The sequence below is a fragment of the Mya arenaria genome, chromosome 5 (genome assembly GCF_026914265.1).
Source record: "Mya arenaria isolate MELC-2E11 chromosome 5, ASM2691426v1".
In the NCBI taxonomy this organism is placed as follows: domain Eukaryota; kingdom Metazoa; phylum Mollusca; class Bivalvia; order Myida; family Myidae; genus Mya; species Mya arenaria.
Window position 1 is genome coordinate 17775420 of NC_069126.1, and position 14302 is coordinate 17789721.

General features: G+C 33.9%; 1 protein-coding gene across 1 annotated transcript; it reads left to right on the forward strand.

Moving 5' to 3' along the window:
- Nucleotides 1-29: 29 nt before the first annotated feature.
- On the forward strand, nt 30-14005 carry LOC128235490 (fibulin-1-like). Its single transcript, XM_052950304.1, has 10 exons — nt 30-85; nt 6014-6090; nt 6255-6377; nt 7894-8016; nt 8171-8293; nt 8761-8841; nt 8994-9116; nt 11135-11237; nt 11416-11471; nt 12947-14005. The coding sequence occupies exons 1-10, from the start codon at nt 30-32 to the stop codon at nt 13066-13068; spliced, it is 987 nt and encodes a 328-aa protein (XP_052806264.1). The 3' UTR covers nt 13069-14005.
- The last annotated feature ends 297 nt before the right edge of the window (nt 14006-14302 follow it).

The window sequence follows — 14302 nt, forward strand, 5'->3', positions numbered from 1 at the left end:
TTTAACTTCCTTTCAATTAGCGCAGCATCATGAATGCGAAGGTTTGGCTGTTTTACTGGATTGGTATTGGTATTATATGCTTGCGGTAAGTTCCTTTTACAGACACTTAATTAATTTATCATGATGAAAAAATGTAAACATTACGAGAAAAAACAATTGCAAAAGGTTTGCAGACACTCAATTAATCTTTTTTTTTAAATTTTATTTTCTCAAATATACATGTACATCATACATATATTCATAAAGTATACAAAAGTCGTGTTCCAAATTCAATCATGAAGAATATATTGTTTTTTTCTGTTTTTTGGGTGTTAGTTAAGAAAGTAAGAAATGTTAGATAGAAGAAGGCAACTTCATAGAATGCAATGCTTATATTTACTCACGTATTTTACATACTTTATAATGCATCTCTTACTGAAACGCTGGAAAACGTAATTTTAATTGCGTTCAATTTTATTCCGTATGGACTATATATTGTTGTGATTATTATATTGAATATATCTACCATTTATTTAATTACCACAGAGCTGTTTGCTTAATTAATTATTAAAACAATGAAAACAATTTGGTTAAAATCGCTTGAATAATTAAAGTGTTTTTATTGTTAGGAATTGATGTAAAGTACGCACTTAATTATTTAAGCTCCGAAACGGACGTGCAGACAATGAGCACTATGATAAAGACACTTTTACAGATAACATGTTAGCGACAAGTCGTTATTTTTAGTATTCGGTAATTTCGTTCGTCTATCATACCACTACTTATCAACAAACTCATGAGAACAGAAATTTGTAATTTGAATAAATAATGTTGATGTCTTATCAATGTGTAATAATGTAAGAAATTTCTTAATTGTCGTTAGCAATGCTTTGAAGTACCCAATGTACATAACTCTTCGTTGAGCCATTGGATACTAGTGTTGCCTAAAAGTAATATCTTACGAATTCTATTTTGCCATATCTTGCACATATTTTAAACTAGACTTATAACAGAGAGGTCTTCACTGATGCATGGACTTTAGGTGTTATAGTTCCATTTCATAAAAGGGGGAATAAACATTATCCCTCTATCTACCGAGGCTTAACTAGTGTAAATATTATGGAAAAGATATTTATGTCAACTTATTGTAACTAATAAATAAGAGTTGTGAAACGGAAAGTTAATCTAGCGGTGCTATTTATTTTATTGAGAGACAACAGTACTACATTTGTTTGTATTTTTCCCTATACACTCTCATACAAAATATGTTTACCAACGAAATGAAGCTATATATGGATTTTATTGATTATGAAATTTTGCACTGTCATTCTCGTTGCTTAATAAATTTATTTGTAAGTAGAAGTAAAATTATAAGTACCTTAAATCTATATACCAGAATGTTAAATCCTGTGTAAACAGTTCAGGACATATATCATATTCGACTTTCCGTCATGTATCATTAAGGGTGAAACAAGGAAAACCACTTGCCCAACTCTTATTCATTCTGATTTGAAAGATAGTTTTGATTCTGACAACCTCAATCCTAAGAATATTGATGGGCTCTCGCTCTACGTAACTATTTGTAGATTACGTAGCCCCTTAGTACATATTTTTAAAGCCCACAATATCATCTTAATTATATACAGAATTATTCAGGGTAATGGTGATCGTGAATCGATGTAAGTAAATCGCAAAGGTATACTTTTACAAAAGAGACAGAAATGTGGAGATACAGAATTATGACAGACTCTGACTTTGCTCGCTACAGAAGTTTACAACCAACTATCTCTCCGTCAATTGTGTACAGGACGTGTTGTCGTGCTGCTCAGAGAAACATTATGCACGAGGTTGCAAAACAATGCTGTTGCAGATGTCGACTTGACTCTCTAACACTTTGTCAAATCTGTCATGTCCAAACCACGGACAAAATTGTTCACCTAGTCAGTGAATGTGCAGCAACAACTGAATTGCGAACTAAATATGTGTGCGCTATTTCATGTTTCGGCATGGAGTTTGTATCAGAAATACTTCAATTGGACGAATCCATGTTTACCATGAAACTGATGGGTGCACCTTTATTAATATAATAATAACAATAAGGACTTTCTCCTGATATCATTCCAATTTATTAGTGACTGTCTGTCATGTGTGTAAATTGTTACGAACATATTGTATTGCTGTATGATGACGATGCCCACTAATTGGGATTATGTATGGTCACACGTTATTTGTAATAGTTATTATTATCATTTATTTTTAATTACACGATGACGCGAAATCGCATTCTTCTTTATATTGGCGAGCTGCTTACATTTATGATAATAAACATGGATAATGATTAATACAACAATTTATAATCTTCGAAATGGACAACAACAAGTTCACTGAAGTAGCTATCAAGATAGACTCTAAGTGTTCTCTGCTTCATGCTTATCCTCATGGTTCTTTGAAGAACATAAGAACCATGTTCCTGAATATTTACATGCTTCTGGATCGTGAGTAAAGTTAGATAGTTTAATGTTTTTAAATGTTGACAGGTTTTACCAGTTTTTTGTCATGCTATTTTTAGCAACGCGAAAGAAGTTCCGAGATTACACACGGTACTAGCGTGATACGGAATCAGAAAACGACAGTATCATGATACGAATTTGTCAATACGCCGTGCTGTATTTACACTGTTGGATAAGGAAAAGGAATTTGATAAGCATATAATAAATCTTAATATTCTTAAACCATTATATTTCCGAAATGTAAGTCGGTCTCACGTGTAAAAGAATGTGGCAAATAGCTGTTGATCAATCCAATGTCTGCAAAGGATTCTAATTCTAGAACAGATATTTGTCATGAAAATGATAAGGATTTCACGGCGTTCGTTTGTTATATGTATTGGACGTTGAGTTCTTAAAACTTTATTTAATCGTTGACGAGCATGATGGTATATCATTAACAGTCTTAGCTAGTTATGTATAATAACTAATATTTCTGAAATTCGAGTGTCTTTGGCATATTTAGCTTGATTATTAGTTCATTTTTATAAATCCTGAGCTTGTTTAGTTGTGGTTCTTTGGGTCGTCAACTAAGATGATAGTTACGATTGTCCCTATGTTACAATGCTAGTGGAAGCCGAGAAGTCTACCTGTTGGACTTTGAGTCAGAAAGGCCCGTGTTCCATCTCGCTCGGTTCGTTGTGAATGACATATTGTTCTTAATCACACGTATGTAGCAGACATGATTGTATAGTTGTAAATATAAAAGTTTTACTTTTAAGTCTTACCTTTGAAATTATGTTCATAACTACGATTAGTTGGATGTATGTAAGAACAACGGGATGTCAGTATTTAAAAATAGAAGTTTGTGTTTTCTTATTTATTGTAATGGATGTTTTATTTACAGTAGTTATTGGCTGAGTCTCCAATATACCGATCGTCTATATTAAGATCGTAATGTCAAATATTGTGTCATGGTTTGTTTTGAGTAATTTGAATCATACAACAAGACGTTTAAAATATAATTGGCACTGGAAATATACTACTGATGTAGGTAGTATACGGGTTTCTTTGTAAGACGATCATATGGTAAACGACTAGTGATATGAAACTGACATTTTAATATACCTACATACATATGGTTTCGTTTGCCGTTACGTAAGCATACACATGATCAGTAATGGAAGCGAACGACATATCTATTATAAGTCAATAAGGTTGGTCTTTGTAGGAAACACAAATAGGTTAATCCATTTTAATATGGCCCAAACCGATCAATATGAACATTAGTTTTAAGTCCGGTCAGACTTGAACGATATATTTCCATAACTACCTCCACATAAATTATAACCTAAAACATAATGCAATCTGGCCGTAAGTATGACGACCGATTTCCATTACAGTTACATTAGTTTTGTTTTATTATCTTTCAGTGGATGTGAAAGCGGTTATTGCACGGAATCCTATTTAAATCCAGAAACTTGTTACCGTACATCTACCTACTATACAACATGTGGCTTCTTGGGCCTTGCTAAATGTACAAGATACAGGTAGATACATCTGTATTGCGTTGTTATTTTACTTTAACAAAGCTTACATAACGCGTTAGAAATTGTTGGACATGTATTGCAATGTGTCTTTGGACTGTATCGTAAGTAAACCAAATGCATAAAGAAAACAAAAATAGTCATTAAAAGGTATCTTGTTGCAAACAGCTGTAAGATCGTTAATTTGACGTACCCGATGTTTGCGCTGAATCTGACACTATTTCGTTGGCTATGTTTTATGCTGTATTTTTTACATTTTTAGAATTTTGTACATTTTGAAAAAAAACATGTTTTAACAGCTCTGGGATATATATGTATTTGAAAAAATAAATATATTTTCAGATTATTTATAACAATTTCATATACGGTATTGTTAAATTTTTACGTGCATTATACTCAGAACGGTCTTATTTATATCCTCACAGGCACGATCGTCCAGTAGAAAATCGTAATTAACTGAACCTCGGAATTAGGACTAAATATCTCGTAATAATGAAATTCCCTATGAGAGAGTGCCTAAAAAAAGATAAATCTTTAAGTGCTTTATGTAATTAAGTTTTTGGCGGATGTGGAAACTGTTGCTTGCTAAATAAGGAATCTTTCCTTAGTATTTTCATACATGATTCATTGCAGGGCAGCCGACGGAAACACTTATTTTATAAGAGCACTCTTGTTTTAAAATAAAAGAATAGGATACACTTAAAGCTGCGCTCTCACAGATTGAACGTTTTGACAACTTTTGTATTGTTTTGTCTTGGAACGAGCCAGTTTTTGCAAACATCCATTGAAAACCAGTTATATTAGACTGCTGACAAAAATCAGATAGCAGATTGTTATATATACGTTCAAAATTTGATATTTTATGCAAAAAATTGCTCTTTCCAAGACAAAAAATAAAAAAAAAGTTGTTAAAATGGTCAATCTATGAGAGTGCAGCTTTAAAAGTGTTTTTCTTGTTCACTTTTCTTTTCTCGGTCGAATACATGCAGTTTTATATTGCTATTTTTGCAATTATATGTTGGAACAAGTGTGAGTCCAGTGAATATAGGACGAGGCAAATGCCCCAATTTGGATTGTAGAAACTTATACTATCTTCTAATCTTATGAACTGTATGCCATTAACAAACCATTAGATTATATCCTAGTCAAGTCGTTTGAATCGCCATTTAGTGTTCAATAAATAATCCGATTAATAGTTGTTGTATTAGGCATGGTGTCATAATTCTGCGGAAAAAGGTTTTAATCTAAGACATTTAAATATATTTGTTCAAATGTTAATGACAAAGACTTATGTTTATGCACCATTTTTCTTTGATTTCTTGTTTCCCTATCGATGTCTTGCCTCTTGGTGTACATCTACTTCTCTTTGGTCACATTGTTCCTAGTGCTCATCAAGTCGCCGGAATATTGATTGTTCTCGTAGTTTACAGTGTGCTTTATAAATATGTTTATGATAGGTATTCACGATATGACTGCTACGAACAGCGCAGTCGACAAGTGTGCTGTAATGGATACTAGGGGTTCGCTTGCACCCAAGGTACATTTCGAAATACACTGATGAGTTTAGGGTGGTTCGAATTCCGAAATTATAATTACGAATATAAACGTTCAAAATTCGTTTTGTTTCGAAAATTGCACATAATCTAAAATTGGGTAACCGGAGAAAACTTACTTGTTCGGTTAGACGTTCACATACCCAACTCACAGGTGTTCAACCTGGAATTATAACCCGGGGTGTCATGGTGAGAAAGCGCTAATCGGGCAACCGAATATCAAAAACAAAATTAATGAATTGTATCACAAACTAATTACATTGATGATGCTTGTATGCAAAACCAAATAGATTTAACTTACGTTCACTGCACATATTTTAGAAATGAAATTTGCATACGTGACCCTAATAAAGCGGTCTAACTATGGTCTGAATATATACAAATTGGTATATTGAACACTAACGGACGATTAGTCTCCCTTTTAAGCAATTTGCTTCGGATCGACCAGGTGCCCAAACGGCGGAACAAGTAGAGCCCCAGATCAGTGCAGTTGTCGTCCGGGATTTTCCGGAACAAAGTGTTCAGGTATGACTTGTCATGCTAGGATTGGTTCATAATAAAGGCGGACAATTCTTTTTAAAGGATGTAGAACATGGTATTGTTCTGGTGCAAAACCCGATATAGTTTAAATAAAATGAACAAACTTCAAACGTTAAACATTTTTATCCAAATGTATTCATTCATTGTAGATATTGACGAATGTAGTTCCGGCACAGCGAGATGTAGCCACACATGTACCAACACACAAGGCTCATTCACATGCTCCTGCAGAAGCGGCTATAGCTTAGGGAGCGACCGCAGAACATGTTATGGTTTGTTCCCACTAAATTGAAATGCGATAAAAGGGTTCTATACCGTTTGTTTTTTTGCTTCTTAAGACACATAACATGATAACAAATAATCACATATGAGACGTTATCTTCGAAAAGCGGGGTTATGTATCAGGAACAAAGTTTCTGTTCATTGTTTGTTGACGTAATCTGAAATAATCCAATTGATCGTACTATAGTGTCGCTGAACAACTGCAGCGACAAGGATTTCACAATTTAATGGATGTAACATAGTACCACAAACGTAATTTAACCAATTACAAATCTAAGGCATTCGTGATATTTCGTTTATTAGAATATCAATGCAATTAATTGATATACATTTGTAATAAAACGTCGAAAAGTACGCATATATTACATTAAAGCGCGTATCCACATATAATCTATGTTGACTTAATATTAAATGTAGGGGCATTTCACCTTGCCTTCGTTTTTTTTTTGATTGGCCATTCCAAAATGTTTTGATGATACAATTAAGTGATCATAAATGCTTGTAAAACTGTTCTTTTTATTTTGATATTGTGTGTCTAGCGTTTCATGTCTATTTTGGCTTGATCCATTCCCCTATTTAAAGGATGAACGATTTGGTGTAAGTTGTGACCTTGTTCCTTAGGTTGGCACTGTATCATCGGCCTTATCCATGCATCCATTCCAGAATTTGACGAGTGCAATTCCGGCGCTGGGAGGTGTAATCACATTTGTACCAACACTCTAGTTTTATACACGTGTTCCTGTAGAAGCGGCTATACTTTGGGGAGTAACCGCAGAACGTGTTATTGTATTGTCCCACCTAATTAAAATACTATAAGAAAAGGTTTACTATGTCAGAGGTTTGCTTTCTTCTTAAGATACATACAATGATGAAAGATACTCACATATGAGAAGTTATCTGGAAAAAGATTATATATCAGGAATAAAGTTTCTGCGCATTATTTGCTAAAGTAAGCAGGAATAATTCAAATGATCGCACTATAAATTCGCTTGTTTCAATAACTGCAGGGTGAGCACAATATCCGGCGTTATTTGGCAAAACAGAATCAATTCCTCATCTATATACCGTATAGAAAGGTAACTACGAAATGGAACAATATAAACTCGACCTGTCGATAAACAGTGTTTAACAAGCTAGTGTATCTCTGAATTTCTTATTTCAATCCTTTTCCACACGGTTAATCGAAAAAGGCGGACAATAGTGTTCAACGGAACAAGACTTAAATCATGACTGTTAGGTTACCTGGAAAATAATATTTTTCATTACACTCCTTTTGTCCAGTAGATCTAGCCATAAGCGATTGTAGATATTAACAAGTGTAGTTCCGGCACAGCTAGACGTTATCACACATGTACCAAAAAACAAGTTTCATTCAGCGTTTATGTAGAAGCGGTATTACCTAATCGAGCGATGGCAGAACGTGTATCTTGCACCGGAATTATAAAATAGTTATGATCTGACACAAATCGTTAACCCGCTTGATCTAACAATATTACTACATTCCAGACCTTGACGAGTGTAGTGCCGCCACGCCAAAATGTAACCACACATGTACCAACACACAAGGTTCATTCAGGTGCTTGTGTAAGAGCGGTTTTACCCTAGCGAGCGACGGCAGAACATGTTCTGGTTTGTATCTCTGTTTGATGTTTAACAGTTTAGGTTTTAAGTTAAGCATAAACACATATATAAATCCATTTGATAAAACACAAATGTTGGAATCATTGTTGAATTATATATTAATAGTATGACCATTGGTGAGAAACACTAATTGTTATACCAGATGATGATGAATGCAATGACCAAACCCACTTGTGTGACCACAATTGTACGAACGAGGAAGGGGCGTTTAGCTGCTCATGTAGAACAGGATACGTGTTGGACACTAATAATCGCACTTGTTCAGGTAAGATTTTGAAACACACTTAAGACATAAAAAAACGCTCTATGTTAAAGATATCTGTTCATTCAATACCAGGTTCGCACTTGTGCAGGTTAGTTTGAAATCTAAGTTTTGAAAAAAAAACATTAACGATAATATGTTTAATATGAAACTACAGGGACAAGTTCGTTAGCCAGACAGTGTACGATGACCAAATTTAAATGCACACTACGAAGGCCCAACACAAATAAACGAGGGACGCACAGCTTTCATACCACATACAAAACACGACAGACATTGCCACATGCAATGTAGTTATGACATTTTCATTTTCTTTTGAAAAATCTATTATTCGTGTATTAAAACTATTTTTCATTCATTATTACGATACAAACATATTCACCTACAGCATACACTGCAAACTTAACTTGTTAATAATTGTACTTTCGCTTTAAATTGATATTTGGTTTGCTGGACTGATGTAATTTTAGATGTCGATGAATGCAGTGCTTCATCAAAGAAATGTAATCACATTTGTACCACCCTGAAAGGGACATACACATGCTCGTGTGGTTTGTATCTCTGTTTGATGTTTAACAGTTTAGCTTTTAAGTTAGGCATAAACAAATATATAAATCCATTTGATAACACAAATGTTGGAATCATTGTTGAATTATATATTAATAGTATGACCATTGGTGAGAAACACTAATTGTTATACCAGATGATGATGAATGCAATGACCAAACCCACTTGTGTGACCACAATTGTACAAACGAAGAAGGGGCGTATAGCTGCTCATGTAGAACAGGATACTTGTTGGACACTAATAATCGCACTTGTTCAGGTAAGATTTTGAAACACACTTAAGACATAGGAAAACGCTCTATGGTAAAGATATCTGTTCATTCAATACCAGGTTCGCACTTGTGCAGGTTAGTTTGAAATCTAAGTTTTGAAAAAAAACATTAACGATAATATGTTTAATATGAAACTACAGGGACAAGTTCGTTAGCCAGACAGTGTACGATGACCAAATTTAAATGCACACTACGAAGGCCCAACACAAATAAACGAGGGACGCACAGCTTTCATACCACATACAAAACACGACAGACATTGCCACATGCAATGTAGTTATGACATTTTCATTTTCTTTTGAAAAATCTATTATTCGTGTATTAAAACTATTTTTCATTCATTATTACGATACAAACATATTTACCTACAGCATACACTGCAAACTTAACTTAATAATTGTACTTTCGCTTTAAATTGATATTTGGTTTGCTGGACTGATGTAATTTTAGATGTCGATGAATGCAGTGCTTCATCAAAGAAATGTAATCACATTTGTACCACCCTGAAAGGGACATACACATGCTCGTGTGGATCGGAATATATTCTGAATACGGACAATCAGAGATATTCAAACGACATGACGGCTTTGCTGTCCCAGGAGTTAGCTTACATACAACTTTAAACATAACTATCATATTGCATGTTTAACTATCTAAACAAGTGTACAATAACAACCACAAACAAAGTCAAAAACACTATGTACAGGATACGTTTACAATACAATATACGAACGTGATTAAGACAACATTTTCAAAACAATGTCTGACATAAAGATATAAAAGTAAAACTGATCTGTATGTATGTATTATTTGTGTATTTCGTTGTTTTCACGTAACCCGTTTAAAGTCCCTACTGAGTAGTTACTAAGTTTTTAATCTCCGTGCCAAGACGGTAAGTACATCATTTACGAATGCTAAACTCACAATATCCACAAAGTAATCTGTATGTAAGTTGGCTCTCAAACCCAAGTTGTTTGTTTATAAAAGTTTTACGCCTTTGAAATTATATTAAATGCGTTTCCAATCCATACAACCTTGGCAAAATCATCACGCCATGCAAAGCATCATGAATTAATGTCCAAATTTGATTTTAAGTAATATTGGAAAATGTGATACTAGTATTCAGTAATTGATAACAGATGAAATCATATTCAAACAAATATAAAAATAAAAACAGCGAACTTCAAGATATATAACATTGAACATTGATAAATATGATAATATTTATACTGTTTCAAATAATCACGAAGAAAAATTAAAAAGAAGACAGAGAAATGTTGAAATCTCTCACAGGCAAAATTGAATTGATTGATTAAAATACCAAACTTGAATAACGCGTTATTAATCGTTAATGGCGATCACTAAAAGGCTATTTAGTATTGATGTGAAACGCTTTTTTAATCTCATATAAATTTCGAGCCGCTCAAGTTGGCCCTGTTGTCCGTCCTACTCCGATCAAAGTTAAACTGCAAACGAAGACCCTCATATGAACCAGGCGCCGGGATTTACATCGACAGTGCCGGTTCCTCACCTGGCTCGTATGATTGTGATGTAGTCATAGAAAAGTGTGACTGGTGATGCTTGTAATTAATATTGATAGGGTTACGGGATACCATGTTTCCGTACAAATTTGGCCTATCATTGACATAACATAACATAGTGATTATTATGTATGATACCCTCACATGTTTACTCTGTTGTGTGCTGTATGCGTTTGCGATGACAATCACCAATGCATTACAGGTTGTTTTTGTTGTTGTTGACAGGTTAAAATCAACAACATAAGTTTTTTCATCAACATACTTTTAAACTAAACCAAAAAAAAACATAACAATTTACGCTGTATAAACATACGATTAACACATATAGATGCATGCGTATGTAATGTCTATCCAATGATAAACAGAATATCATTCACAGGGACGCATATTTTAACCATACGTGACATTCTAACGCCGATAACAATCTAAAATTATGGAAAACAAAATTGTTTATTTATTTTCAGAGACGACAATTCCAGCCAATATGACTTTGATAGTTTCTCTTGCTACAGCTGGGACAATATTTGCTGTTAGCGTGGCTGTCGTTTTGGTTCTTGCAATGAGGAGGTAATGGGAAATAACAATTGTATAACTGCGTTTGTGGCATTATATTGTAACTCTTTGCCAATGTCGAAAATGAAAAACCAAAAGAAATATCTTGCTAAACAAAATTCTTTGCTTATTGAATGTGTATTTTATTACGGACACATTTGTATCGTACAGAAATTGATATCCTTTTTAACAGATACCGCTTAAATGCTGAGACAAGGAGCGACGATGGTGTTTCTCATGCTAACACAGGTATTCACATTTCTTATTGCTATGATAACGCGTATTGGTACACAACGGATAACGTCATTGCATGTATGCTTCAATTTTGTATGAATGAAAAAATAGGATAATACGTTTTTAATAATTACTCTCATCTTATTTTTTTAACCTCAACACTACTATGTCACACTACAAAGATGCTGAGTCAAATATGACGAATACATACATAAACGATTACACAATAGTTAAGTATGGTAATTTGTGCAGGGTTAAAATGATATAGTGAAAATATTAATATGAATACTTAATGTATTACCATATATCATCTGTCAATATATCATCTGTGTTTATGTTCAAACGATACATGAATTTATTGACCGCGATACGATAATTCCAATGATACCTATCCGTTCCTACTAACGTCATGCCATTAGGTCTGCAGTTGTCAAAATTAGCGCAAAGCCCTTAAACCCTGTACTGGTAAATTACTTTCCGGGCTTGCTCACAATTCTCAATTTCATATAGACCGTCTTGCTGAAACTTTTTCATGAAACTAGTATGATAATTCGCGTTTGTTTCTTTATCTAAAAGTCAACTTTCGATTACTGGGCCTTTTTGTTTTTGTCGTTTATATTATTTAGAGTACGCCTCGGGCCATTATGAGTCACTCGGGCCAATTATCACTCAACGCCCCGGCTACGCCGTGTATTAACCTCTTTAATACATATGTATGTTTTTCCTATTTGTAAGTCTACAGTTTGCTTTTGAAAGTTTACCTGCTATGCAATTGTGATTATTTTGCTCTGACTTGACAACGATGAGTTAACTCACTCTCAAATTAAATTTACTTTTATTTCGTTTTTGAGAGTGAGCCAATCAGGCAAAAAGCATTTTGTTGTAACTTTTATGTTCCTATTCCAATTTCAATTGATCACTTTGAACAGTCCACGTCTATCCGAATTTTTCTGTTTATGGTCTGAGTAACTGAATTCAATTCAATAAACATGAACACCTAGCAAGTAGAACGACTGTTTGTACTTAGATAAACCAATACCTCGTATTTATGATGTCAACATGTTTGAACAGTTTCTGTTTTTCAAGTAAATTTTGCCGCTCCCTTTGTTTTGTTTTTTGACTGTCAACGCAGAATGAAAAACGCCAACCTAACGGTCCACACTGGTTATCAAACACTAGCATATCTTCCTAAACTGCGTTCGCGTCTGCCTCCCTTTAGGAATTTAGCAATAAATATGTTCAAGCAAATAAATTTTGATTATTTAGTCAAGACATTATTTCACAGTCGCCAAAATGCATTTAAAGGCGAAAATTGAATTCACGTGCGAACGTTCTACGGGCCGCAAAATGATAATCGATAATCGGCCCGGGCCGCAAAACTGATAATCGCTGAGTCATGCAAATAATCGCGTAATCCCTGTACAAATGTGTTACTATATATAGTAACATATGTATTAAAGTGCTATAGTTCCATATCTACTTTATCTTAGAAACTGTTAACCTCGAACGTCTCGGGGAGACCTGCGAAAACACTGAACACTACTATTCTGTAATGGGCGAAGCAGAGTACTGTTATGCTTCGGGGACATGCCAAGACGATCGGAAAGTATAACAGTGCAGTATAACAGTGCACACCATGGACAATCATATGTAGATCAACACTAATCGCATGTGAGATACCCATCAGCGACACATTAGAGGCGGTGTAAGCCCTCTGCATTAGTTTAATCAATTCTTTTAGCTCGATTGTGAAGACAGCGGTAAACTGATATGAATCACTCTTCAGTCCATTTCCTGGAAAGAAATGAGTACCGATGTATTTTGAAGAGGCTGCGAGGGAGTATCCCGCAAGAGTTTGAGCCCGTCCATCTTGTGTGAGGCAAAAACCTATACCAAAAGACAATTTTAATGCGATTTGCATTCTTCAAGCGCGGAACTTTCATTCCATTAACATTTCTACAATCAGAAAGTTATACTACTTCTTTGTTATTTACTTGTTTTAATAAAGACTCGATTAATATATAAATAAACTGTTTCCATATGACATAATAAATGTTTCATTTGTCCCTTTAAAGCGGCTGACTTAAAGATGCACTCTTACTCCTAAATAAGATTTTACACATTTAATACAATTGTTTTAATATATCCGAAACGATGAACAAATGTCGAAAACAATGGTTCTTATTAGGGATGCTTAGTTTAATTTAAAAGAAATGTGCAGAAAATAGGGTGTTTCTACATTATGAGACCATAGTAAATCACAGTTAATCTCTTAGCATTCACCAATCATTATAAATATTTGCGTTTTTAGCTATTAAATACACAGTTATAATATTGTTAATAGTAATTAAAATGTTCCATAAATGCAGTATTTAGTAAGTAGTTGAGGGTGTATCACTCAAAACTTATGTTTGTTTCACATGTGTATGTATTGATTTTGAATAAGAGTGTCACTTTAATTGGTTAACTTATTTTATACACTTTCTAATCAACACGTTTACATGTATTTGAAAGATTCGAATTGACATCTAATTTTCCATTACTTCCATACTTTGACTCATTATTCGTGTACAAATATGTCATCTATTCAATAAATGCGCAAAGGGTTATTATAATTTTCTGTGAAGTTTCAGTGAAAATGTTCCTACATTAAAGATATCATGACGGAACAATAATACACAATTGTACTCATCGAGTTAATGCAATGTCTTAGTAAGCGAGTCTTTGTCGAGCTAACTCACATATTTTATCGACAAACCATAAATAATCATTCTACATTTGACCTTTATAGACTTCAATGTTATTTAATAAGGGATATTTGAGATACACGCTTTGCTTGGCAGCTA